At 34.8% G+C, this 25,793-nt stretch overlaps 1 protein-coding gene across 3 annotated transcripts in view; it reads right to left on the bottom strand.

Moving 5' to 3' along the window:
• The window catches only part of LOC142342840 (acetylcholine receptor subunit beta-type unc-29-like), a 72,817-nt gene that overhangs the window by 40,274 nt on the left and 6,750 nt on the right, over positions 1-25,793 (bottom strand). Inside the window, exons 4-6 of one of the 3 annotated variants that reach the window (XM_075394443.1) lie at positions 19,778-19,954; positions 18,853-19,100; positions 17,487-18,386 (exon numbers count right to left, since the gene is read on the bottom strand). In XM_075394443.1, the coding sequence (XP_075250558.1) occupies positions 17,617-18,386; positions 18,853-19,100; positions 19,778-19,954 (1,195 nt within the window). In that variant the 3' untranslated portion in view covers positions 17,487-17,616. Of the gene's footprint in view, positions 1-13,103; positions 13,259-17,486; positions 18,387-18,852; positions 19,101-19,777; positions 19,955-25,793 lie in introns of those variants that run through there. The other 2 variants (XM_075394444.1, XM_075394446.1) reach the window with 2 other exon arrangements.

The raw sequence follows: 25,793 nt of genomic DNA, 5'->3' as shown, positions 1-25,793 counted from the left end.
GACAGAAGCTAAACTAGAATCAATAAGAGTGTGCGGGGGATGAAGCGTCCATACCTGAAACCTTCAAAAAGTTGCCTCCGCACCATAAATTTATGTCCCCTCAAGTTTCAGAGCGCACTCCGAGATTACGGAAGCTCTAAGAGCACTGTACAGCAAATTAATACACTGTGCCTTAACCATCTAATCTCGTTCCTCAAGACGGAGGAATTGCTCATTAACTGTTGACGAGGGACTGATTGTATTGTAACCTGCCCAGGGAGCAGTATCGGAGCATCAGGTTTAATAAGGGCTTTCAAATGATTTCATTAGATACTATATAGGCAACTAGAAAAATTTTGAAGTAAAACATGAGACCAAATTTCTGACATTTTCTATTGAAATTTTGTAAGCTGTCCACGCCTAACGTCAGCTGCTATGATCAACAGTCAGGCGAGATGAAGAGAACGCAAAAAACATATCAGGACAAGTCCTGAAATAAAATCCAGGGAATTGCATTAAAAATTTAGAACTACTGTAACTTACCAGCAGAACAATTAAACAACGCCAGCCAAAAAGATAAACAATCTCAAGAGTTCAGAAAATAAAATAATCAAACAAACAAAACAAAAACAAACATTGCTAAAACTCTTGACACTTTTGCCCTGAAGGCCAAAATTTATTCATTCAAAACATAGCAAGACAAATCCTGAAATACAATCCAGGGAATTGAATTATAAACTTTAAACTACTGCAACTTACCAGCAAAAAAATTAAACAATGCAAGCCAAAAAGACAAACAATTTCAAAAGTTAAGAAAAAAAATACTCAAACAAACAGAACGAAATAAAAGATTGCTAAAACTCTCGAAACTTTTGCCATGAAGGCCAAAAGTTATCCAATTAAAGATTACTATCAACCTAAACACAAGCCTTGAAAAAGGTTTATTGGAGAGTAAAGGAAAATCGGAAAATGACAAATTCTTAAAAATTTAAAAGTGCAAAATTTGAAGAAAGTTCCTTATTTTCGCAAAACTTTAATGTTCAAAAAAAACTTTTTGTCTCTGGAATCTGTCCAGAAGACCATCTGCAAGACGTAAAAAGTTTCATTGGCCCGTAAAGATTGATATACCTAGAAATTGACGAAAAAGTTCAAAAAAAATGAACACAATTGCAAACTTTCATGAAATGTTGCTAGAATTTTTAACAACAATTTCTTCAGAAACATTTAATTGCCTCCAGAACCTATCAAGTAACCCAAATTCAAGCTATAAAAAACTACGCCAGTATAGACCGATAAACTTGGAATATAATGACACTTTTCGAATTTGAAAATTTGAAAAAAATTTTAAAAATCGCAAAAATTCGTGTCGTTGAAATATTGAAAACAATTCTATTATCCCCAACAACTATGCCATAACATAGTAGTAAACCCTAGAGGAGGTTTTACGGCCTCTGGGGAGAGAATTGCTTAAAAAGACAAAAGTCAAGAATTTGAAAAAAAAAAATAGCAAGTTTTCTTTTTAAAAAAATGCTAAAATTCGTGATATTAAAACCTTAACAACTATTCCATTACCCCAAAAAACTATGCAATAACCTAAAGTCTAACCTTAGAGGAAGTTTCAAGGAACTTAAGGCTGCAGAAACTCGAAAATTGACAATAATAAGTACGAAAAAATTGCAAAAATTAGAATCATTTTTCGTGCTTGTTTGCATTATGAAAATATATAGCTCATGAAATGGCCATCATAGCAAATAATTATATCTTGCAAAAGACCTTTATCAACTTTGACAAACGTCAATTCACGGCCAATCAAACAAAAACCTTGAAAAATGACCAGAAAAACATGAAAAATTGCACCATTTTGGGCTTAATAACTCTAACTAAATAAACTTTTAACCTTGAAACTTAATGCCCGCTGGGCCTTACTTGTTTATTCCGTTTTCAAATATCAAAGTCATAAAAATCATGCGAGAACATCTTACAAAAAAGACAGAGCCCCAATACAATCCAATTCTTGGATTGTAATTAAATGGGATGCGATATTACGTGGGATAAAACTGGATTAATTGAAAGTAATTTTTGTAGACATTAGGCAAGAACATTCAACTAAGATTTTGTAGATTTAAGGCGAACACCAATTGATAAAACACTTGAAAGTGACACTTTAAAAAGCATTTGAAAACAAAGTAGTCAGTGGTCCCATTTGTCTTCAATAGAAAATTCTTTACAAACTTTTAAGCCATTTTCGACAGCTTCTCATGGTATTCCATAATAGCTCTAACCCTTTTACATCAAAGCAATGATTTCCTTATTTGATAATTACTCTGTTGTTCATTTTTCCTGTTATTTTTGCCCCATCGTGATGGGGGGCGTGCGTAAACATTAAAATCATGCAAATTTACTTTTTGAAAATGGTAAAAGTAAAAATTAAATGCACGTTTCTCGCTCATTTGCAAAAAAACGTCGTAAAAATGGAGTCTCCTCAGCCGAACAACCAAACTCACGTGTATCGATTCAACAGACACCTCATATAGCGTGTGTTCCATAAAGTTTAATAGTCGAACGTTTCGACACTGTACAGAGTTCAAAGGTCAAAGTTCAAATTTAAAATATGTAGACAAAAAAAAAGATGCAATGGAGATCAAGGGAAAACGTTGGCATTAAAATGGCCACATCAATGCTCAATTGCATGCTTTTGGCCTTTTTCGAACGTTGGATAATTGCCACTTAATAGGACAGACTATAGTAGTAAGCTTTAGTGTTATGGATTGCTAAGCTACATCTGATGCTTTAAACGGATGAGTTATTGACAGAGGTAATCTGGATTGAAAAAAATTCCGGCTTTCAGTTTGACATTTTGCAGTCAATTGCTGCCAGTTACCAAATGTCTAAAATTATGACTGTGAGCCATTTATATCACCAAAAACAGAACTCATTCGTGAAAAAATCACACGAGAAGAACACTTTTAATAGGTTGAATGAAGCTGTATTAAAGGCTCATTTCAATTATTCATCAATAAGTTCAAGTTTAACAGCGTTGTTTTTGTCAATTGTTGCCACAAAACAATCTACTTTCCGGACTGTAAATACAAGCTAATATGTACGAACCGAAATGGATAAAAAGAATACTGTTTGTGGAGCATTCCTCGATCTCTCAAAAGCATTTGACTCAATCTCACACGAAATACTAATAGAAAAATTGAAATGTTTAGGATTCGACGGAACTTCTACACAATTGATTAGATCATATTTGAAAGACAGAACTCAAAAAGTAGTTTTCTCGGGAAATGAGTCCGACTGGATTTTACTTAACAGAGGAGTGCCGCAAGGGACAGTATTAGGACCAATATTGTTCAACATTTATGTGAATGATCTTCATAGAGCTATTGATAATAACAATTGTCAAGTAATCCAGTACGCCGATGACACTTTCCTCTATTCTTCTGATACTAATGAAAATATAGCCAGAAGTTATTTGGAAAAAAATATTGAAAAACTATGTTATTACTTCCAATCACATCAATTAATGATGAACAATAAGAAGACAGAATATATCGTGTTTGCTCCATCAAAAAAAGCACGAACTCCGTCTTATCTAAATGTTAACAATGTGAACATAGAAGAAACTTCGTCGGTAAAATATCTAGGAATAATATTAGACAACAAATTAAATTTTAAAGAAGAGATCAAAAGAATACTCTCCAGAATGGCGTGCAGCATCAAAATCTTGAAAGATATAAGGAACTGTTTTCCTATAAAAACTAGAGTAACACTATTGAACGCTCTTGTTTTAAGTCACATTCAATACTCATCTCTTATGCTCGTTGGTATCAGAAAAAATCTCATGATAACATTAGAAAAACAACTTAATTGGGGAATAAAAGTGTGTTTCAAAAGAAAAAAGTATGATCGCTCGACTGATTTAAAAATAAAAAACAGAATCATGCCTGTTGAATTCCTTCTCAAATATCGATGTATGGTTTTTTTCTTGAAATATATTAGGAAACAATTGCCAGCTTTTAGTAACAACAATTTGTTGCAAACTTCTAATTGTAACCAGAATGCGAGAACGGGAAAAATTTATCCTGCTGTGAAAAGTAATTCGGAATTCCTCGATAAATCATTGATGCTGCAAGCCATGAAATTGTACAATGAAGTTCCATATGAACAAAGACAAAAACTCGATAATGTTAAGAACATCAAAGGTTTTTTGAAAGAATTCTATTTCAAGGAATATCTGAAGGACCCAAAGGCGTTGGAATACAGAGATCTGTTGCGGGACCTTTTTTAAGCTTTCATTGTTTTTAATTTCCTTATTATCTAATATATTTATTTTTATGTTTTTAGTATTCCAAACGTTGTAAATAAAATATTTTCTTATTGTTTTATGTATTTTAGAACTTGTACATTGCCATTTTGTTGACACTTTTAGGTGTGTAACATTTTGGAATTCAATGTTTTCTTTTTTTTTTTACAAGTGCATTAAGAAATAAGAGTAGCTAACCGAGACAATTACTTTAAAAAGCATCAAACAGACAGCCAAGGCCGACCTTTTGTCTCGATTTTCACAGAAAAATTCAATAGTTTGCTCACACAGAAGCGTCGAAACAATCGTTTCTCCATCTTTTCAAATAAACCACGTACCTTTTTGTCTACCATTAGATAATTGCAAAACTGTTCACATTAAGGAAGCCTACCAGCGGAACGTTAATTATTGCTTGCCTTAATCTTAACTTGGATGTTACCATGAAAAAACTGACGCGTTTTTTCTAGTTTAATTTTCACTTGACTACAATTAAAGTAACTGATTAAGTAAGCCAGTAGTGAAGGAAAATGGGATCTTTTCTGCTAGCGCCCCCCCCCCCCCAGCCTTATATAGCCGATAAATTTTGCACCCCCCAAAATCTAAGTTTTCGCGAATTGTAAGAGCGATATTTGAATTTCATTGAAACAATAGTGTCTAGGTAGATTGAAGGCACTTTTAGAATAGTTTTCTTTAAAAAGTTTTAAAAATTCAAGCTCTATAGTAGCCGATAACACCAAAAATGATCTAATAAAGAAATTTTTATTGATGTTTACGTTATATGCAACAAATTTTGGTTGAATACGTAATACTTTCAAACCATAGCTGTGCTAGCTTTTAGTAAATGCATATTGCTCATATATGTTCACGTATAAGATTACTTAGCTTTAACAATATGTTTACACATTTATAAATGGGGGGTGCCTAACTAAGCGGGGGGGCGCTAGCAGAAAAGATCCGGAAAATGTTAGTATTTCAATTGTTTTCTCCAACTTTAACAGGATGTTAAAAAAGCTGAGCAGTTCAGCATACACATATGAGCACAGTAAAAAGAAATTCAACTCGTTTATTGCGTTGTTCACCGCTTTGCATCAATCAACATGCTTAAAAGGGCAACCTGTTCCGATATAATTGCCAATTTGAAGCCTCAATGAATAGACATTTAGATATACTTACGACAAAAAAGACGAAATAATTAGCAAGGGACGTAAATAGAGCATGGTTATTTTTAGTCAGACCAGCACAATCATATCAGTTTGACCTCATAATGGGATTAAGTACTTAGTTAAAATCAAACTGTCTAACTTTACCAGTCCTCGGAACTATTTGTAATATGAAAACAATCAAATTTCCTAAACTGAGTAGAAAATTTACCCACAACGCTCGTGGTAAAATGTTCTTGACTTTCACCAGTCCCATATTGCAAAACCCTGATTATCACAAGCATTTAGAAGACAATTTGAGCTCTAAATCGATCATTGTCCTTGCTATCTTATACAAGTTCAACACAACGTGCTAGCTGTAACCGTCCTTTCAAATCAGCATTAGTTTCCAATAAAAGTGCTTTTATTAAAGCAAAACGGAGCTTAATCAGCTCATTACACTTTATTAAGTTTGAAAGGGGAATGTTTGATGTTCGAGGACAACAGGGCGCAACAGATCCCAAAGGAGCTGCAATCTATCCCAGTTAAACTATAGATCCGATACAAATCATTAACACATTTTCAAAACAGTCACTAGAGCCACATTTACACCCGAGTTAATATCACCCAAAATTTGGGCGAAATTGGAGCGCTTTACGTCTCTGTTTATTAAACAAACTAACAAGTTTCGACATAAAAGTTAGGGCAGGATCTTCCCTTTTCAAAACTTGTCGCCTGTCAGAGAAGGAACTCAAATATCAGACTCACTTCTGTCTCCAAAAAGGATAATATGAATTTTAACACCTAATCATGAAGATTCTAACCCCGTTATAAACAGGTTTTTGTTCATGAAGACAGGAAATCCTGTCAGCTTTTCATACCAAAAAGTGAATAAACGCGAAAATTAGTTGATTGTAAATGGATATCATCAAGAATGTGATTATGAAAGTGTGTGAGGCTATGGACAGAAGAAATATAAAATAAAGCTTTGTTTTGGTTTTCAGTCACCACTTTGTGCTGAGAAAGAAACTTTATTACCAACCTGATGTCTTTGATCAGCCAAGTTTAACATTAATATTATTTCCAGAGATCAATTCCATGAAGTTGCAAACGATTTAACAGTCCCCATGGGAGAAACTGCAAAAGGGGACACAACAATAAATCACACATGAACACCTACTTTTTATTCAAATAGCCTAAAACTTTTCGTAAGGGAGGCGCATGACGATAATCGATACCTGCTACCCCTAATTCTATTCCTAGCGAACATCTCAATTAACCAGCATTATTTAAAAACAACGTCGAATAACATATTTATATTCGAACAGGCCAAGCCGAATTTAAAGACTGAACGAAAAATAGCACTGATTCTCAAAACATTCTTTCATGCTTTTGAAATAAAGAATTATTTTTAGATAAAAAAGCGTGTTATCCGAGAACTTTACTGGTCTCGTAAATGTCAACTAGATACGACGGAATGCTTTTTTAATCAGGGAAGGTTAAATTCTAAATCTCTCACCATTTTCTATGTAAGAACAGGATTTAGAAAACAGGACTTAGAAGTAATTGTCAGGAACGTAACTAACATAAATCGAGTTAAGAGACAAAAATGTCAAAACTAGGACAAAAATGCTTTAAAATTAATTTTCGATGTGTGTTGTCAAAGCTACTTAATAAGAGCTTCAGTTATTTGTAATAATACGTAACACAAAATTTGAATTAATAGCTCTGAAATGGCAGGGAAGGTGAGGGAATTTATTTAAGGGCTAGGAACTTTGTCTTACTCAAATTTGTCCAAACGATTTCTTTTCCGGAGACATACAAAAAAGGTACCATTAGCAAGATCTTTAAGAACGGATTTAATTCTTCATATTTTTTTAATAATTTTTATTTCCGGAGGAAAATTTGCGGCTAAAACCTTCAATTTTTTTCACATTTCCGACCTTTTCACACCTCGTCTACGCCTGATTAAATAACCTTTACAAAACTATAAACAAAGGATCTCGTGAAATTTCCAATGGAGGTTACTTCAACAACTAGCAAACTCAAAAAAAAAAGCTCTAGAATGGCAGACTAAAGCAAAACACGATGATTCAAGTGTAAAAGATTTTAAACAGGTTTTCTCTTACCTTTTTGTTCAAAAATTATTTTCTAGCAGACAGTGTTAATAAGGCAATTTTCTTTGTTATATGAGGTTCTAATTCCTTCCAAAATTGAGGACGGATTCGATATATCTGCAACAGATCGGGGGGGGGGGCACTTTCGTTTAAGCATTTTTAACTCAATCAAAAAATTAATTCACATGTACTTTTCGATTAATCTGTTTCCAATAGAAAACGATTTGCAGCAACAAGTTTTAGTGTATTCCTAAAATGCAGCGGAAGAAATGGATGAACAATGTATTTAACTTTACCACTTTAATTCCAAAAGTATAATTGAACTTTTCAGTTTTGCATAAAAATAATGACAGGTTTTACCGGCTTTAAAAGAAAAATAAGCCAGTGAATTGAAGAGTTTCAGTTGAGTTTCACTTATTAATATGTCTTACTTGGCTTATTAGAAGCTAAGAATGAAACTATTTAGGTGTCTCAGCTGATACCTACCGATTTAATATTACTGATACTAATTGTTTTGATAAATTGTTCAGTAAGTTGTGAATTCTTGAGTATTTCCTGCGCCTTTTGTTGTTTTGTAACACAGATTGTTACACATACTTAATGTTTCTGGGAGTTTCACTTAAAATTTAGGAGTTTCAGTTAAAAATTAGCGATTTTTGAGTTTTGCCAGAATTTATTGTTCTATTGTCTTCCCAATTAGTCTCAGCAACCAATGACACGTCTCATTATCCTAAGGTTTTCGAACAATAAAAAGATGGACGTGGTTAGGAGTTTTGCAATGATGGTAGATTAATGTCTTTTGCGCTACTAACTCTCAAAGGTATAATTTGAAGGTGTCACGACAATTTACCCAATGCCAATATACCCAATGCCATTATACCCAATTCACATTGTTATTTTCGTTCCATAATCCGAGCACTAATTAGCTATTTTCTACTAATTAGTGCTGGAATTATGGAACGAAAACAACAATGTGAATTGGGTATAAATGCATTGGGTATTTTGGCATTGGAATGGCATTGGGTATTTTGGCTTTGGGTATAATAGCATTGGGTAACTTGTAATGTAACCAATTTGAAATACTACTTTTGTCATTTTAATTGTTTCAAAATAAGTTCATGTATTTCGTTCCAATCTGAATACTATTTATAAAGACCTATACAACGGCATTTTTTAAATATCGTTATCGGGTAAACCAATGACGGTCACTATCTTTTCTAAAGGAAGAATAAAAACAGGTTAATTTATTGTTTCGTTCATTTTAGATCATGCACTGATATGCTTTTTTTAGCAATCAAATGCCAATTATGTATTAATTAGTCAAGACTTAATTGTCTTCAATATGCATCTGAGGACTTGACCTGTCACGTTTATAATTCGTCAAACAAAACTTACTTAAATTTTTCCTCAGCTGCTTTAGTACTATTGTTTAGATTGATTCGACTCCGCAAATTTTAGTTTTCTAGCCATGTTAGTATATAAATAACGAAACTGATATTCTAAAAATTTGCAAAATATTGCAAAATTTATAGAAAAGTTTCCAGATTCCGCAGTGAAAAAAAATGTTCAACCATTTTTGTCTCTGGAGTTCTGTCAAGTAACCGATCTGCAAGACTTGAAAAGTTTCGTTGGCCAGTAATGATCGTTCAACTCAGAAAAGGACAAAAATATTCAAAAATTTTGAAAACAATCACAAATTGTAACAAAAAAGTTTCGTTGGCGAGTAATGATCGTTCAACTCAGAAAAGGACAAAAATATTCAAAAATTTTGAAAACAATCACAAATTGTAACAAAATCTTGCAAAAATTCAAGATATTAAAATCTTCAAAACCATTTCATTCTCTCAAGAGACTATACAGTATCCTTATTTCAAGCTTTGAATAGTTTCACTGGCTCAAAGATCCACAAACTTGGAACATGATAATTTTCCGAAAATATGAAAAAATTAAATTTATCAAAAAATTGCTTAAGATGGTGTCCTTAAAACATTTTTAACCAATCCATTAACTCTAGAAACTATGCAGCAGCTTATTATCAAACATTGGAGAAAGTCCCTTGAATTCGTGATAATAAAATCATGAAAAACATCATGAAAAACACATTCGTGATATTAAAATCATGAAAAAATTGCATTTTTATAAAACTTAAAAAGCAAGTTTTAAAAAATTGCTAAAATTTGTGATTTTAAAAAGTTGCAAACTATTCCATGGTTTTTCAGTGACCTATTATCAAACCCTGGAGGAGGTTTCCTAGCTCCTGGTGCTCGAAACACTTAATTAATGATAAAAAAATTGAAAATTTCATGACAAAAAATGCTAAAATTAGTTAAAATGTTGAAACCATTCCACTACCACTAGAAAATATACAGTAACCTACTCCTAAACCCTAGAGGAAGTTCCTCGACACCTAGGGCTGATAAAACTAAAAAACGACAACAAATTTTACAAAACTTGAAAAAAATTGAAAATTAGTATAAATTAGCGTTTTTAGCAAGCGTTATTCGTCAGTAGCTAACCAGGGGGGGGGGGGGGGGGGGGGGGGTGCACCAGGGGCTGATGGGGGTGGGTGGGGCAAAATTGGGGTGGGGGCAATAGTGCGGTGGGACGGGGTGGGCCAATAGCTGGGGGGTCAACAGTGGGGGTGTCTCCAACCTCTAAAAACCGGCCTTCACACCATAAGTATAAGAGTCCAAAACAGTTTGAGCTGAAAGGCTATAAGAGCGCTCACTACCCCCCGGGCGCTACCTATTCATCCCATTTTTTCGGACGAAAAGTCGAATGGGTCAGACAAAATATCGGTCAAGCGAAAAATCGCATAAAAAAGACTGACAGGACTAATGGAATTGCTACAAACTTCGTTTGAGAGCAATTAAAAAAGAAACGGGATAAACATGCTCAATGCTAGATGCTCTTCACTGAGAATTTGTTCCTGGTTGAAGGGGTGTGGGGTGAGCGCCGAGGAGGGGCGTTGGAGCACAGCGGGGCCGGGTGGAACGATGTGCAGAGGGTGGGGATAGGGGGTGAAATGAGGGGCTTCACCATCCTCAAATGAAGGAAGAACCACCCTTCAGCCATGAATTTATCTCTCCGAACCAGTCGCAGTGATTCACATATTTAGCGTCTAAGCCAAAAAACTCTAATATAACTAATTACCCTCTGGACGTTACCTTTTTAGCCCGTTTTTGAGGATAAAAGGGTCAGACCAAAAATCGGTCAAGCAAAAAATCGCATAAAAGACCACAGGACTATTATAATTGCTCTCAAACGAAGTTGAACATCAGACTGTTCGAAAGCACAACACAGCACAAAACAAAGTAACAAAATCCGTCAACACGAAATAAAAATGCTCAGTCGTTAAATGAAATTCTGAGAACAGCCCAGTTTCATATAAACTAAGCTGGCAAGTCTAAAACGAAAACTCTCATTTTTTTATTAATTGCTGATATCGTATATTTTGACTAAGAACCTGCATAACTAACTTACCGCTCCTTCCATTAACTGCTCTCAAAAGAAGCCCTCAATTAGAGCGATATAAGCTCAGTTGACCTTATCTCCTTGAACTATAAAAAAGTCATTTTGAAAATGGGCAAAGTCATTCAAGTCAGGCAAGACACGTTTGACCAAAAAAGTTTTATCACCCAAAAGAAAAAACTCCACGCTAAGAGGGGAGAAATGACGTCACGCATGCAATTCAGTCGAAATTATATGAATGAAAGAATAAAAAGCAGATTTAAAAATATCAATACGTCACCTGATTTTCAAAAAAATCAGGATGGAACAAAAAAAATAAGATCGAATGAATAACTACAAAACCCTTTACCTGAGCAGCAGAGCATTGCCAGCCAAATAGACGAAAAAGTATCACAAAACCGAAAAAAAAACTTGAAACCTAAAAGAAATCTTGTGATTGATATATGAGACAAGCAGATGCAGTCAAAAAATTCAAATGATATTTCAATCAGCAAAAAAAACTAAAGAATTACTGATCATTCTTGGCGTTCACATCTAGAAGAATAATGCACAAAAGTAATGCCAAGATTTCAAGGTTAAGATAGTTCAAGAGATCAAATTCTAGCCCAGAAGAGGTGCATCTGACAACATGAACCACATACAAAAACAAAAAATTCAAGAAATTTGAAAAAGAATTGCAAAACTCATTTCTAGTTTGTCGATTTCCTTGACACATAGGATTACAAAACCAGGTCATTCATCGCATAACCCAACAAAAAAACTAACTTGTAGTTTAAAGATTAAAATTTGGACAAATTATTTAAAAAATGGTATATTACTCGACGTAAATAACCTCAAAACCAAATTGAACAAACAAAATCTATCCAAAATCCCCACTACAAGCCATAAGAAAGTTTCAATAGACGGAAAACTCAAAAAACAACAAAAAAATTTTAACTCAAAATTGAATCATGTTTTCGTGAAAAATACCTCAAACACACAAAGAAAATTTGCAACACCATTATGGACTGGTACCAACGTCAAATGAAGACCCACATAACAAAGAACAAGAAAAAATTGCTCATTTTGGACTCCAAAACTTCAAAAAGTTACCTTTCACATTGAATTTAGGCTGCCCGAACTTCAGGACACTATGCACTTGAAAAACTACAAAAGATCGCATAGGGACTCTAATGAACGTTAATACCCATACCCTCTGATCTTCACCTGTGTATCCCATTTTGAAAGTTTATCTGGTCCACGCCGTGGAGGCCGGAGTTGGGTAGATGATTGATAGGCAAGTTTGATGGGGTTGGTAGCAGGGGGGCTAGGCCAATGCCGAGGGATTAGGTACGTAGATGCGGAGGTGTCTAGTTTAAATTCGAAGGAGAGACTTATGGTTAAAAAAACATCAAAATCACCTTTCGACCTTGAATATAACAAAAAAATTCCTAATTACTATATATTAAACACCAAATTACTAATACAGCCAGGAGTTTGAAAACCGAACTCAATGTTCGAAAACAAGGAAGTCAAAATTCGAGTAATGAAAAAACTTGCTTCAGCTAAAATAAAAACCTATAGAATACCGATATTCCTCTTCAAGTCGTAAAAAGGACAGAGCACCAATACAATCAAATTTATTTAATTTGTACAAAATCAACAGGAGGCCTATATTATTCCCAGCTATCACTGTACGGCTATTAATAAATATATTAGTTCATCTTTATGAAAAACTTGAAGTCATATAAATTGGATATAATCATAGAGAAATAGCCATCTCATTAAATGTTCACGGCTATTAGAATGGAAAAATTCTTCTAAAATAATATCACCTGACACTGATAACGCCGCTCTTAGTATTATCGATGAAAACTGCACATTAATCATTCCAAGGAAAGCGTTCAGTACCCTCATATGATCACATTAGTTTATCAAAAAGTGATGAAAACACTGCAGCTTCAAATACCCGAGGCTACCATGAACAAGCAGAGTAGGGATTAGAATCATAATTGAAAAACGACTGTTTCTACGTTCCAAGAAAACAATAAAGTGTTGCAGCGTCTTCTATTACGCTTTCATCAATTTCGACTTAAATATATTACAACTTACGTGTTGATAACGACGATGTCTGGCCTCCAGACCAGAGCAGGTGGCAACTGCATCTGGGGGATTTCATGGAACTCAGTGTGGTTCCAGGCCACATAGTTGTCATGCCACTCCTGTGTGGGCCAGCAGCTCACAACAAGTCTCTGCCGCTTCAGGTCCTATTGGTAAAATTGAAAACTATTGGCAAAGTTAAGTTTATGATTGACCGATAAACATTCTGAAAGAGCGGTGCAACAAATTCATTTTTGAGGACAGCTTAAATCATTGCCCGAGCATCTCAAACATTTCTTAGCAAGTGTTAATTCCTTAACAATGCAGTTACACGTTCAGTATTCTGTATTAAATAGTGATATGATTCCTCTTTAAACTTCCGCAACAACTAAAAATGTCCACTTTTCATATAGATGAAAGAAAAAGAAATCGCGAATTAATGCAGCACTGTTATCATGATGCGGTGGCTTCTTGTTCCACAAATAGATACCTAATTATTTGGAGCCTTGCCGCGACATGTTGAATTTACAGTTTCTTAAACTTTGCCCAAAGCAACACAAGCAGAACAGTTCAAATATTTATCGGAAATGGCAAATGGAAGAAAATGTTTCTGATTACTATTTTTACCGATGATACCCAGAATTTTTGTTGGCCAGAGTTTAATCACCAATTCTCATCAAGCATTAATTTTCATTCAGTATCCCAAAATTAAGAGCGATATTTTGCAGGATTGTTCTTCATTTAAAAGACAACAATTTTGGAGCAAAACTTTAGAAAGCGCAAAGCGTAAGTTCCACAACAACTTAAAGTACCGCTCAATGCCATCACAGCTTCAAAAGTAGGCTCAGGAAAATATTAGACAGCTTTATATTTTCAATTTCTTTAAACAACCGACAACGTCCGATGCATTGGTCTCGAACGACAGACCAGCAGCAATTCTACTGCAGCCTGCTTAAACGGTACATTGAATTTAGCGTGCTTGAACACGAGAAAAACAATGAGAATCACGGGCTGCAAATTAGAGCTCATTACTAACCGGTCAGGATTTAAATAAAAAACTTGAAACCAACTTTGCCTCTTTTCATTTGACTACAGTGCCAACAATCAGCCTAATTTAACAACCGTGAAGACGATTGTGAAAGTGCAATTTACGTCGTTCAGAACTCAAGAAGTCAAGGGCAACACAAAAAATCTCAAGCAAAAAAGTTTGAATGAAAAAGATGATTACAATAGTTGTTTGAGAAAGCAGCTGAGCTAGAAAATAAAGAACACAACTATTGATAAAACATGCAATTGTAACAACTGTTTCGTAGTTTGTCATTTTCACGAGTGATAAAAGAATTGAAGAGACACCGAACACACAATTTTACATTCTTTCCTCATTAAAGCCGTGCTCCTAATACTCAAACTTGTAGCATTTAAAAGATACATTAAAATTATCCACTATGAAGTACACAGTTATGCACTAAAATCCTGCTAGACTTAAATTAAAGCAGGTTCAGCAATCTACTGTAATAAAAAGTAGTAATAATAAATTAAAAAGGCGGATCGGTACTGTGCCTTCGCACAATGCTCAAACCCCTCACTCGTCAAGCAACTAATTAAAAATAAGAAAAAACATACCCGGCAGATTGCCGGAAAATAGCCGCCGTTGATTCCAATAAGCATGATTGGGATTGAAAGAATAGAAGATATTGAAAAAAAAAATTTTTGTACAAAAACATTTTTTAAGTCCTATTTATTTTGATGGCATTTCGTAGTTGAAGATAACGTACTTCTGTTTCTTAGAGAGAGGCTACAGGGGCTACTATCAACACCAATAAGCATTAGAGATGGTAACTAAGACTTATAAGAACGACGTTCAAATAGCGGGCATCTAAAATTGGGCTTTATGGGTTTATCCCATTTCTACTTCTGACTTCAATTTTTAATACTGACTCTGTTTAATTTGAATTGCTTTGCTGAGCAACTGATGTTCAAAATCACTTTTAGCAGAATGAGAGAAGAGAGAAACTAGTCTAGAGAAGTCAAAAAGATATCACGCAAAATGTTGAAAAAGCGGCAAAATGAGGTAAAGCGAAAAATTTTTTTATTCGACGAAGTAAAAAAACATAGCAGGACAAGTCCTGACGTACAATTCAAAGAATTTTCATTGACTAAACAAAAAACTAGACCTGGAATGAACTATGAATGGATTGGAAAAACCATTTAGAAAATCCGCTCGAAAAAATCGAAAATAATGGTAAAAACCAAAGTGAAATTGCCGCATGTGAACAAAAAACCACTAGCGAGAAAGCGAATTTTTGTTCAAACGCCGTTTTCTCACTCTACTTTAAAATTAGATCGAAAAAATTTACGCCGCGAAACCACTCGCTTTTTCGCTCCACTTCCTGTTTCGGCGTGACCAAAATCACCACTCCAATTTGACTTCAAAAATCATGAAAATGTGTGAACAGATCTTAAAAAAAAAGACAGCGCCCCAATACAATTCAAATTCTTTGAATTGTAAAAAAAAATAGGAGCGCTATAATAGCCGGCTGAGAAGATGAGGCGGCTATTAATAAAATCTGTAGCTCAGAAGTGTATCTCAATACAGTTTTCCTCCTATAACAAGTGATTGTTAACAAATCATCACTGTACAATCATTAAAAATTGCATATATTCATGAGGAAATGAAAGTTTTTTAAACAAAAGTGTTCCTATACAAGAAGTCGAAAGGACTTTTTTTAATTCTAAAAAAACTAATCATTATGAAGATTTCAGGACTTTAATCATTATGAAGATTTTTGAAGGTTCTGAAAACAAAACGGAAATGTAACGTTGAAAATGGATTTTTTGTCCTATGTAAATTTTGATGTCAATTGCAGAAAAATTCTATTGTCAAACAAAATCCTGACTTTTCATTTTCTTTCTAGCTCAGTGCAGAGCTGAAAAAATAATACTTTCATCAACACAAAGCTGCCTTAAAAAACCTGATACATACTGGACTTCTCTAGCTTTAGTTCTCAAATGCGCAAAATTTGGCCAGATTAGGTTCCAAGTTTGATTAAAACAAAGCCGAATCAAAATCAAATGAAGTTGACGGTTTGTAAAATAAGCGCTTCTCTATGTCTTTTACAAATTTTTCACATGAAAACCACATACAAAATTATGTAGCAGTGTTAATCAAATGTTAAATCTCTGAACGACTGACGAGCGGTTGGCTTGTTCAGTACCCATCTAAGCTGGGAAGCCGAGTCCTGCGTTTTCTTTTGACGCTTCCGATGAAATTTGTATCAATCTTTCGTGTTGCTTGGAAACTTCATTTAAATATGATGAAATAGTTTTGAGTTCAAACTAACATCGACAAGGCCTTTACTCTGAGGTAAAACTTTTCCTTCTGCCACTTTTTTAACCCTTTTTTCAGGATTAGTCTCACGCCAATTAAGAAATGGCGTCACGCACATAAAAAAAGGCAAAAGAGCAGTGACATAGCGGCATGAAAAGCTCAATAATGCTCTTTTCAAGCTCGAGGCGAGAAAAAACGTAAAACGAAAAAAAAAGAGCGTCAGGCGTCGAAACAAGAACCAAGATCACCACAATATAGCTACGCTTAGCTTACATCTATGCTCAACAAAATTCTAATAAAATTTGAAACAAAATCTTTATGTTAAAATTTTTTCGAATCGAAATTTTTTGAAAGTCGAATTAATTAATGTTTATTCTAAATCTCACTTTTTCAAGAAAAATCAAAAATCTGCTTATCAACTATAAATTCAGTTTTTGAAGGGCTATTTATTGATACCAATTTTATACCTCTCTGCAAAAAATATCCACTGGCCAAAATTAATTATCAAAAAATAAGGCTGGTATAAAGTTCCCAACCCCCATTTTATTGAAGAGTTGGAAAAACAAGACTCTAAAATGGTCAAATCTGCACAGAAGAGAGGTCAAGTCAGGGCTGCCAAAAAATAAAATGACTTTTCAACAATGGCTTCAGTTTTTGAAGAGCTTTTTAATGATACCAGTTTTGTCTCTCTCTGCAAAGGATTTCAACTGCAAAATCTGCCAAAAGAGGTCAAGACCGGGCGGTTTAGCAAGTGAAGTGTACGAATGTAAACAACCCGAGGACTAACAGAAACAGTCGCATTCACAATGGTGACACCTAGTGACGCCCCACTTCGTGCAATCGCAGTTTAATTAATCAATATCAGTGCGGACAACGAAGACTGAACTTGTTATTTAAAAACACAAAGGCGTGCTGTAAAGAAAAGGGAGCAAATAAATGAAATTCATTTGCAATAATTTGGCATGCTTTTGGGATTAGTCTTGCTGTATATAATAACAAAACTTAATTAAATCTTGCTGTGAGCAACAAGATATTCAACAACAGTTTGGAATTTCCACGTTGTTAAGTAGAATATTTAGTGCTTTTTAATTGCCCAGAAAGGTTTTACTACGTGTTCAGGTAGCTTACAAATTATTTTCACATCAACTGAAATTTTAAAAAATCAAATACATCATCAAGACGAGAAGTTCAAACAAATCAAACAATTCGCAACAAAATCAGTACAATCAGGAATCCTAGCCCAATGCCTAGCATTCGCAGCATTTCACATATTTGAGAATTAATATTGACATTTTCTTCGGCTAAGCTGACCAGTCGTGCGTTTTTCTTCGACGCTTCCGATGAAATTTGTATCAATCTTTCGTGTTGCTTGGAAACTTCATTCAAAGATGCAGAAATAGTTTCGAGTTCAAACTGAACATCAACAAGGTCTTTACTCTGAGGTCGAACTTTTGCTTCTGCTGCCTTTTTAACCACCTTTTTCAGAATCAGTTTCACAATATGTTTGTCAACGTCGGGCGAGTTGTTCCACATTTCAACTGTTTCTTTTGAAAACAGTTCTTCCTTACCCGCCGGTTTCAAAACTGGACAGGTTTGAACGAGGATTTTAATCGTAGACGGAGGCGTTGCGTTCGGATCTAAATTTGTGGATACTTTTATGTCCACGAACGAATCAGAGAAGCGCAAATAATCTGTAGTTGGATTTATGAACACCAATTGCGGGTGTGTCGTTTGAATTTTAAACGCTAGAGATCCCCGAGTGTGATTTCGTATGATAAAGCTGGTCTGTTTGATATTCATCATGTCGATAGTCTTTGGTGCAATGGAAACATGCTTGCCAACTGCCAAATTCGGATCACCAGGTGCTGAGTGCTTTTGCGGCTGTTGTTGTTTCGCTCGAGCAGTTTTTGGACTACTTTTAACGACTATTTCGGTATTCTGCCCCGTTACTGTTTCTTTCGATTCCGCTTCAGAATATAGAAGTCAGAGACTGCTTGACGCTCTTTTACGAAAGAAATATTTTAACTGAATTATGGATCAAACAAGACTTCCATGCAGCCATTCTACGTATGGAAAACCTCAAAACACTTCTTATGCTTTAAACATTTCTCGATTTCATCTAGCCTAATTTACTTCGAGTTTTTTTTAATTAAAAAGCTGACTATGAAAACACACTCTAGCATTTCATCATTAATTCAAAATCAACATCAATGACCTACCCCTCCGTAACAAATATCAACTTTAAAAAACCTTACAAAAGAAAAAGCCCACCTCAAATTTGACTCACACTTTTACACAAAAACAGAAACTCTCCTAACTTAGATATCGGAATAGAGAACAATAAGGAACGTCGTCCAATAAACAGACAAGTAACAAATATGCAGGTAATATTGATACAGTAGACGAAAAAAAAGGCGATGACTAGTCTCTGACTTCTCATTTGGTCCGAAGCATCCGTTACACCTTCAGGACTTGTTGGATCCCAGGTGACATTCACGAAACTCTCCGTCCGACTGCTATCTGCCATACTCAAGATAGGATCCACATGGGTACTATTGGTGGAATGGTGGCGACGTCGCATCGATATGAGTGGTGAGAATTTTTCACTGGTGGTAGTATTCTCGAAGCTGTTCGCTATTCCAGTTTCTTCTGTCACTGGATTATATTGCAATTGGAAGGTACTAAAATACGCACAGTTTCAGGTTGCAAACTCAATGAAAGATCAGAATATATTTATGTGCAATTCTCAGATGCGAATTGCCATAATTAACACCTACAGGCTGAAAATCCAGTCACTTATTGCAAGTGCTAAAATAATATTCCAATGAGCACGTTCAAATTTGATTGCTTAATTTAGCTATCGCCAAAACTCCCTGACAGAATTCATTCAATCAAAAGGTAGGTCCTTGTACAGCGAGAAGCCGAAGGGGGCCTTGAGCACAACATATTGAGAGCAATTAATTAAACAGCAGGTTTAATAATTGAATCAGGCTCATTTTTGAGCAATTACGGCTTCCAGAGTAACTATACCAGGCGGTTTTTTTCTAATTTCGTAGAGAGCATATCTTTCGCTAAATTATAAGCGAGAGCATATCGCTAAATTATGAGCGGAAGTCAGTTTATAGTTACAAATGTTGATTTCGACTTCATAAATCGTTCATTCAAGAACGCACATCACGGTCTCACGCAATGAGCGGTGAGATAAACATCTGACTAAACCAGATTAAAACCATTTGATCGTAAATCTTTTCATAAATAGAATCACAAATTTGATTTATTTCCCCTTCACACGTAACTAAGTTTCATAATTTACACATGCGAGATGAATACAATGATGGTATAAAAATCAAATACATACCGTGCCTTTTTCTGAATAGGACTATCTGGCACAGTTGGAATTGCAGCAGAGGTTGAAGGTTCCTCAATCTCATCAATGATCTTCTGCATTGCAATCACTTTAGACTTCACACTCGTATTGCTCTCAGTTGAGCGAATAGAGTCCCGGTGTGCGTTGTTACGAAATCTACCATTGAGGCTTGCGCTTTTCCCTTTACCACAGCAGAGTACATCAAACATTTTCAGTTTATGTAACAAGAAAAATCACTCGAGCATCTTACAAGCACTACTTAGACGCAATCACAATATTACTTTGTCAACGCACTCAAGCCTTCCGGTATCATAATACTACTTACCTTTGATACAATAAACAATAGGACATGCTTGCCAGTTATAACTCAATTAATGCACCTCATTAGAATGTCTCGAATCAATTTATGACAAAAACATAACCGACTAACTTCCGAATAATTGCTTTCGAACGAATAGTGGTGCTCTAAGCTACTGCAGCGTGCTTGTCCAAAGAGGGAGCTTGGATGAGTAGCGACTGAAAAGATCACTAAGGTGCTTTAAATGACGTCATTAGTGGTTATTATATACCACTTTTAAGATTTACAGCGCAAAATTGACAATCTTGATTCATTTTTGTTGACTTTTGGTAGTAAAGTGCCCCCAATTGCGTTCGACTTCTGGAAATCTAGAATGAGAGAGGAATATAGATCACACAAAAAGTCAAGGGCGTAGAAGTCTTAAAAAATTAAAACGGTCAAGCAAAAGTCTTGCCTAAAAAGGGGATAGTTTGCGTTTTTGTCCTCCAGCTTAGTGGGTGCATATTAACATCCCCAAGCGCAGATGCCATATTTTAACTTAATGACTTAACGTAATAACAAGAACTCTGTAACTGGGGGGTTCATTAAGTACTGAGGGGCACAAACGGAAAAGAAACAGACGGTTACAATAGGTGAAGTGAAGGCCGATAAAATTCGGTAAACCGTATATTTAGAAGACTAGCAAAGCTCCCACAGAAACGCACAGCCAATTCAATGCTCCATTCCCTCGGCGTTCACCAGTTTAGCACATTACTGATTACGAATACGAAACGGTCACAAAAAATTGATGAATTAAAAATTTTCAAAAAAGTCCAACTAGACCAAAACAAATGCTACAAATTTTGATTGCGAACAATTTGAAAACTGCAAAAAAATAACTGGATCAGTATAATTAATACAAACGTTAAGTGTGATCTGAAAGCTAAAAACTTTCCCATTACACTGACATTTCGGCTTCCTTCTATTTATTGACTTCAGAAGTTAGAAAATTCTGAAAAAAATCTTGAAACGATTAATAACGCCCAAGAAAAAATTATGATACAACGCCAAAAAATAAATTGGCGTCCTGAAGTTTGTGAAAATATTGAAAGCTGAAAGCTAGCTGGCAAGTGGAAAACCATTGCAATTAACTACCTTAGTCTCTATTGGGAGTAAAACGCGAAAAAAGAAAAGACGGCGCGTCATTTTTGAAAAACCGGAAAAGTTCAATTTGGCCCGCAATTTTATAGGATGGAAAAAATTATTGAGTTTTAAATAAAAACCTGTTACACTTCTGACGTTTACTTTAGGTCATTTTCAATTGGATTGTTTCCTGATTTCTTTCAGAGCGGATATAAACATTAACAGACGACACACAGGGACATTATTGCAGAGAACGAACCGAAGAAGCCAGGATGAGATTTAAAAAATCCCTCAGCTATCACTTCACAACCATTCCTTGCGAGCTATTTTGATTGGATTTGGTAGTTATACAGACTCCTGCTTTTAATAGGAGGGTGTAGGGACTAATATCATTGCCAAAACGCAATAGAGATATTTACTAAGACCAACGAGAACAAAGTTCAATTAACGTGCATCTAAACTTAGGCTTTATGGGTTTATAATGTTTCCATTTTGATTTCATTTATCGATACTGATTCTGTTCACCTAAGATTGCTTTGCTTAGCAACTGCTGTTTAAACCACTTTGAGCAGGATGAGAGAAGAATAAAATTAGCCTAGAGAAGTCAAAGTGATTTCATGCAAAATTTTGAAAAAGCTGCAAACTAAACTAAGGCGAAACAAATTTTTATTCAACGAAGTAAAAAAAATGAAAATAGAAGCACGATAATAGCCTGCTGAGAAGAAGAGGATAGCTATTAAGCAAACCGACTAAAAAGTACGAACTGTCAAACGACTGGCGAGGCGAACATTTTAGAAGAGGGCATAGGCTGGAAATTTTCACGGCGAAAAGACTTTTGATTAGGGAGAGGTCCGAACCCCCCGGCCTCTTCAATGTGAGTTGCTGACTTTTACACTACGCTACAAGGGCTGTGTAAAGTCATCTCTAATAATCGGTTGCAGTTTAGCATCAGACTTAATTTCCGAATGTGATCAACTCGAATCATTTAAGCACATTGCCGGAAAATAGCCGCCGTTGATTCCCATAACTCCATTGGGATTGAAAGAAAAGAACATATCAACAAAAATTAACAAAAATTGATTTTTGTATAAAAACATTTTTAAGTACGAATAATTTTGATGTCATTTTGTAATTGAACATACTCCAGTCTCTCAGTGAGAGGCTACAAGGTCTAGTATCAATAACAATAAGCATTATAGATAATAACTAAAACTTATGAGAACAAAGTTCAAGTACCGGGCATCTAAAAATGGGCTTTATGGGTTTATACCGTTTCTATTTGACTTTGATTTTTTTATACTGACTCTCTTCATTTTGAATTGCTTTGCTGAGCAGCTGCTGTTTAAAAGGACTTTGAGCAAATGACAGAAGAGTGAAACTAGCCTAGAGAAGTCAAAAAGATTGCACGCAAAATGTCGAAAAAGCGGCAAAATGGGTAAAGCGAAAGTTCGACGAAGCAAAAAAAAGCAGGACAAGTCCTGACGTACAATTCAAAGAATTTTCATTGACTAAACAGAAAACTAGACCTAGAACGGACTATGAATGGATTGGTAAAACCATTTAGAAAAACAGTAAAAATCAAAGTCAAATTGCCGCATGTGAACAAAAAACCACTAGCGAGAAAGCCAATTTTTGTTCAAACACCGTTTTCTCACTCTACTTTAAATTTGGAGCCAAAACAACTCACGCCGCAAAACCACTCGCTTTTTCGCTCCACTTCCTGTTTCGGCGTGACCAAAATCCCTACTCCAATTTGACTTCAAAAATCATGAAAATGTGTGAACAGATCTTAAAAAAAAAACATAGCAGGACAAGTCCTGACGTACAATTCAAAGAATTTTCATTGACTAAACAGAAAAACTAGACCAAGAAAGGACTATGAGTGAATTGAGAAAACCATTTTAAAAAAAATCAGATACAAAAATAAGAAAAAAACAGAAAATCAATGTCAAAATGCCGCATGTGAACAAAAAACCACTAGCGAGAAACAAAAATTCAATTCAAACAGAAAACAAGGCCTAGAATGAGCTGTGAATGGATTGGGAAAACCATTTAGAAAAAAATCCGATCCAAAAAATCGAAAAAACAGTAAAAATCAGAGTGGAATTGCCGCATGTGAACAAAAAACCACTACCGAGAAATCGAATTTTTGTTCAAACACCATTTTCTCACTCTACTTTAAAATTAGAGCGAAAAAAATTCACGCAGCAAAACCACTCGCTTTTTCGCTCCACTTCCTGTTTCGGCGTGACCAAAATCCCTACTCCAATTTGACTTCAAAAATCATGAAAATGTGTGAACAGATCTTAAAAAAAAACATAGCAGGACAAGTCCTGACGTACAATTCAAAGAATTTTCATTGACTAAACAGAAAAACTAGACCAAGAAAGGACTATGAGTGAATTGAGAAAACCATTTTAAAAAAAATCAGATACAAAAATAAGAAAAAAACAGAAAATCAATGTCAAAATGCCGCATGTGAACAAAAAACCACTAGCGAGAAACAAAAATTCAATTCAAACAGAAAACAAGGCCTAGAATGAGCTGTGAATGGATTGGGAAAACCATTTAGAAAAAAATCCGATCCAAAAAATCGAAAAAACAGTAAAAATCAGAGTGGAATTGCCGCATGTGAACAAAAAACCACTACCGAGAAATCGAATTTTTGTTCAAACACCATTTTCTCACTCTACTTTAAAATTAGAGCGAAAAAAAATTCACGCCGCAAAACCACTCGCTTTTTCGCTCCATTTCCTGTTTCGGCGTGACCAAAATCACCACTCCAATTTGACTTCAAAATCATGAAAATGTGTGAACAGATCTTAAAAAAAAAACATAGCAGGACAAGTCCTGACGTACAATTCAAAGAATTTTCATTGACTAAACAGAAAAACTAGACCAAGAAAGGACTATGAGTGAATTGAGAAAACCATTTTAAAAAAAATCAGATACAAAAATAAGAAAAAAACAGAAAATCAATGTCAAAATGCCGCATGTGAACAAAAAACCACTAGCGAGAAACAAAAATTCAATTCAAACAGAAAACAAGGCCTAGAATGAGCTGTGAATGGATTGGGAAAACCATTTAGAAAAAAATCCGATCCAAAAAATCGAAAAAACAGTAAAAATCAGAGTGGAATTGCCGCATGTGAACAAAAAACCACTACCGAGAAATCGAATTTTTGTTCAAACACCATTTTCTCACTCTACTTTAAAATTAGAGCGAAAAAAAATTCACGCCGCAAAACCACTCGCTTTTTCGCTCCATTTCCTGTTTCGGCGTGACCAAAATCACCACTCCAATTTGACTTCAAAATCATGAAAATGTGTGAACAGATCTTAAAAAAAAACATAGCCGGAAGAATTCCGGAAACGACTCGAAGTGAAAATCTATTTAAACGCCATCCAGCTACTCATCAAACAAAACGTGCATTCACTAATTCATGATTATCTTGAAACAAACTCATGAAACAAAAAGTAAAAACAATAAAATCAAAGCTGTTAAAATATGATAAAAAATCTGATCAAATTTTGTTATAAATTGAGATCCCGAAAAAACTATCTCTGCCAAAATAACTTCATCAAAACAACTAATACTTAGAAAAACCCTTTACGTGAATTTTGAAAAAATATTTTAGGCTAAAAATATGAAAAAAAGCTCTTAAAAACAACTTTCACTGAAAACCTGGAAAAAATTACTAATTTTTTTAATATTTCAAAAACATATAAATCCAAAAAAAAATTCACTTCAACCAATAGGGTATCCAGATGCTCGCAAAACAATAGGCAAGTCATAATAGGCAAAGAAAATTAGCTAAAAACAGAAAAAAGAACGAAAAACTGCAAAAAAAATAAAATAGTTCCAATTTTTGCCATTTTTTGGCATATTTCTCAACAAAAAAATGATTCTTACCCACAAAACTGTAACCAATTGATATCATAAATTGCCCAAGTAGAACGGGTTTCTTCAATACCCATTTGAGCCAGTAAAACAAAATATTCGTCAAAAAAACGCAAAAAATTAGCCCGAAAATCTGCAAAATACATTAAAAACCTCCGAATTATCATAAAATTCATATGAATTTCCAGAAACCTTCAAACCACTACCGAAACCAACCAAAAATGAAAACAAAATCATAAACAAACCTCTTAAACAAAATAAATGAAAAAAACTGCTTTAAAATGCCGAACGTGAACAAAAAAATTTCGCTCGCTTAGAGAAAATTTTTTCACACAACAATTTCTCGCTCTCCCAAAAACAGCGGTATGAACAAAAACCACTCTCTTTTCGCTTCGCTCTTCACTTTTGTTCAGCACCAAAATCACTCCAAATTTTTTCACGCGTTTCATTTCCCGCTTCAAAAATCACTCCAATAAAATTGATTAAAAAAAAAGGACTTCTCCAATACTCCTCTTGGAGTCGTAAAAAGACAGCGCCCCAATACAATTCAAATTCTTTGAATTGTAAAAAGACAGCGCCCCAATACAATTCAAATTCTTTAGTAAAAAAAAATAGGAGCGCTATAATAGCTGGCTGAGAAGATGAGGGCGGCTATTAAGAAGTCAAGAGTAAAATAGTCACTCCAG

Source organism: Convolutriloba macropyga, chromosome 7 (genome assembly GCF_964194025.1).
Source record: "Convolutriloba macropyga chromosome 7, txConMacr16.3, whole genome shotgun sequence".
Classification (NCBI taxonomy): domain Eukaryota; kingdom Metazoa; phylum Xenacoelomorpha; order Acoela; family Convolutidae; genus Convolutriloba; species Convolutriloba macropyga.
The sequence above is the reverse complement of the archived record's forward strand: the minus strand, read 5'-3'. Positions and strand labels throughout refer to the sequence as shown.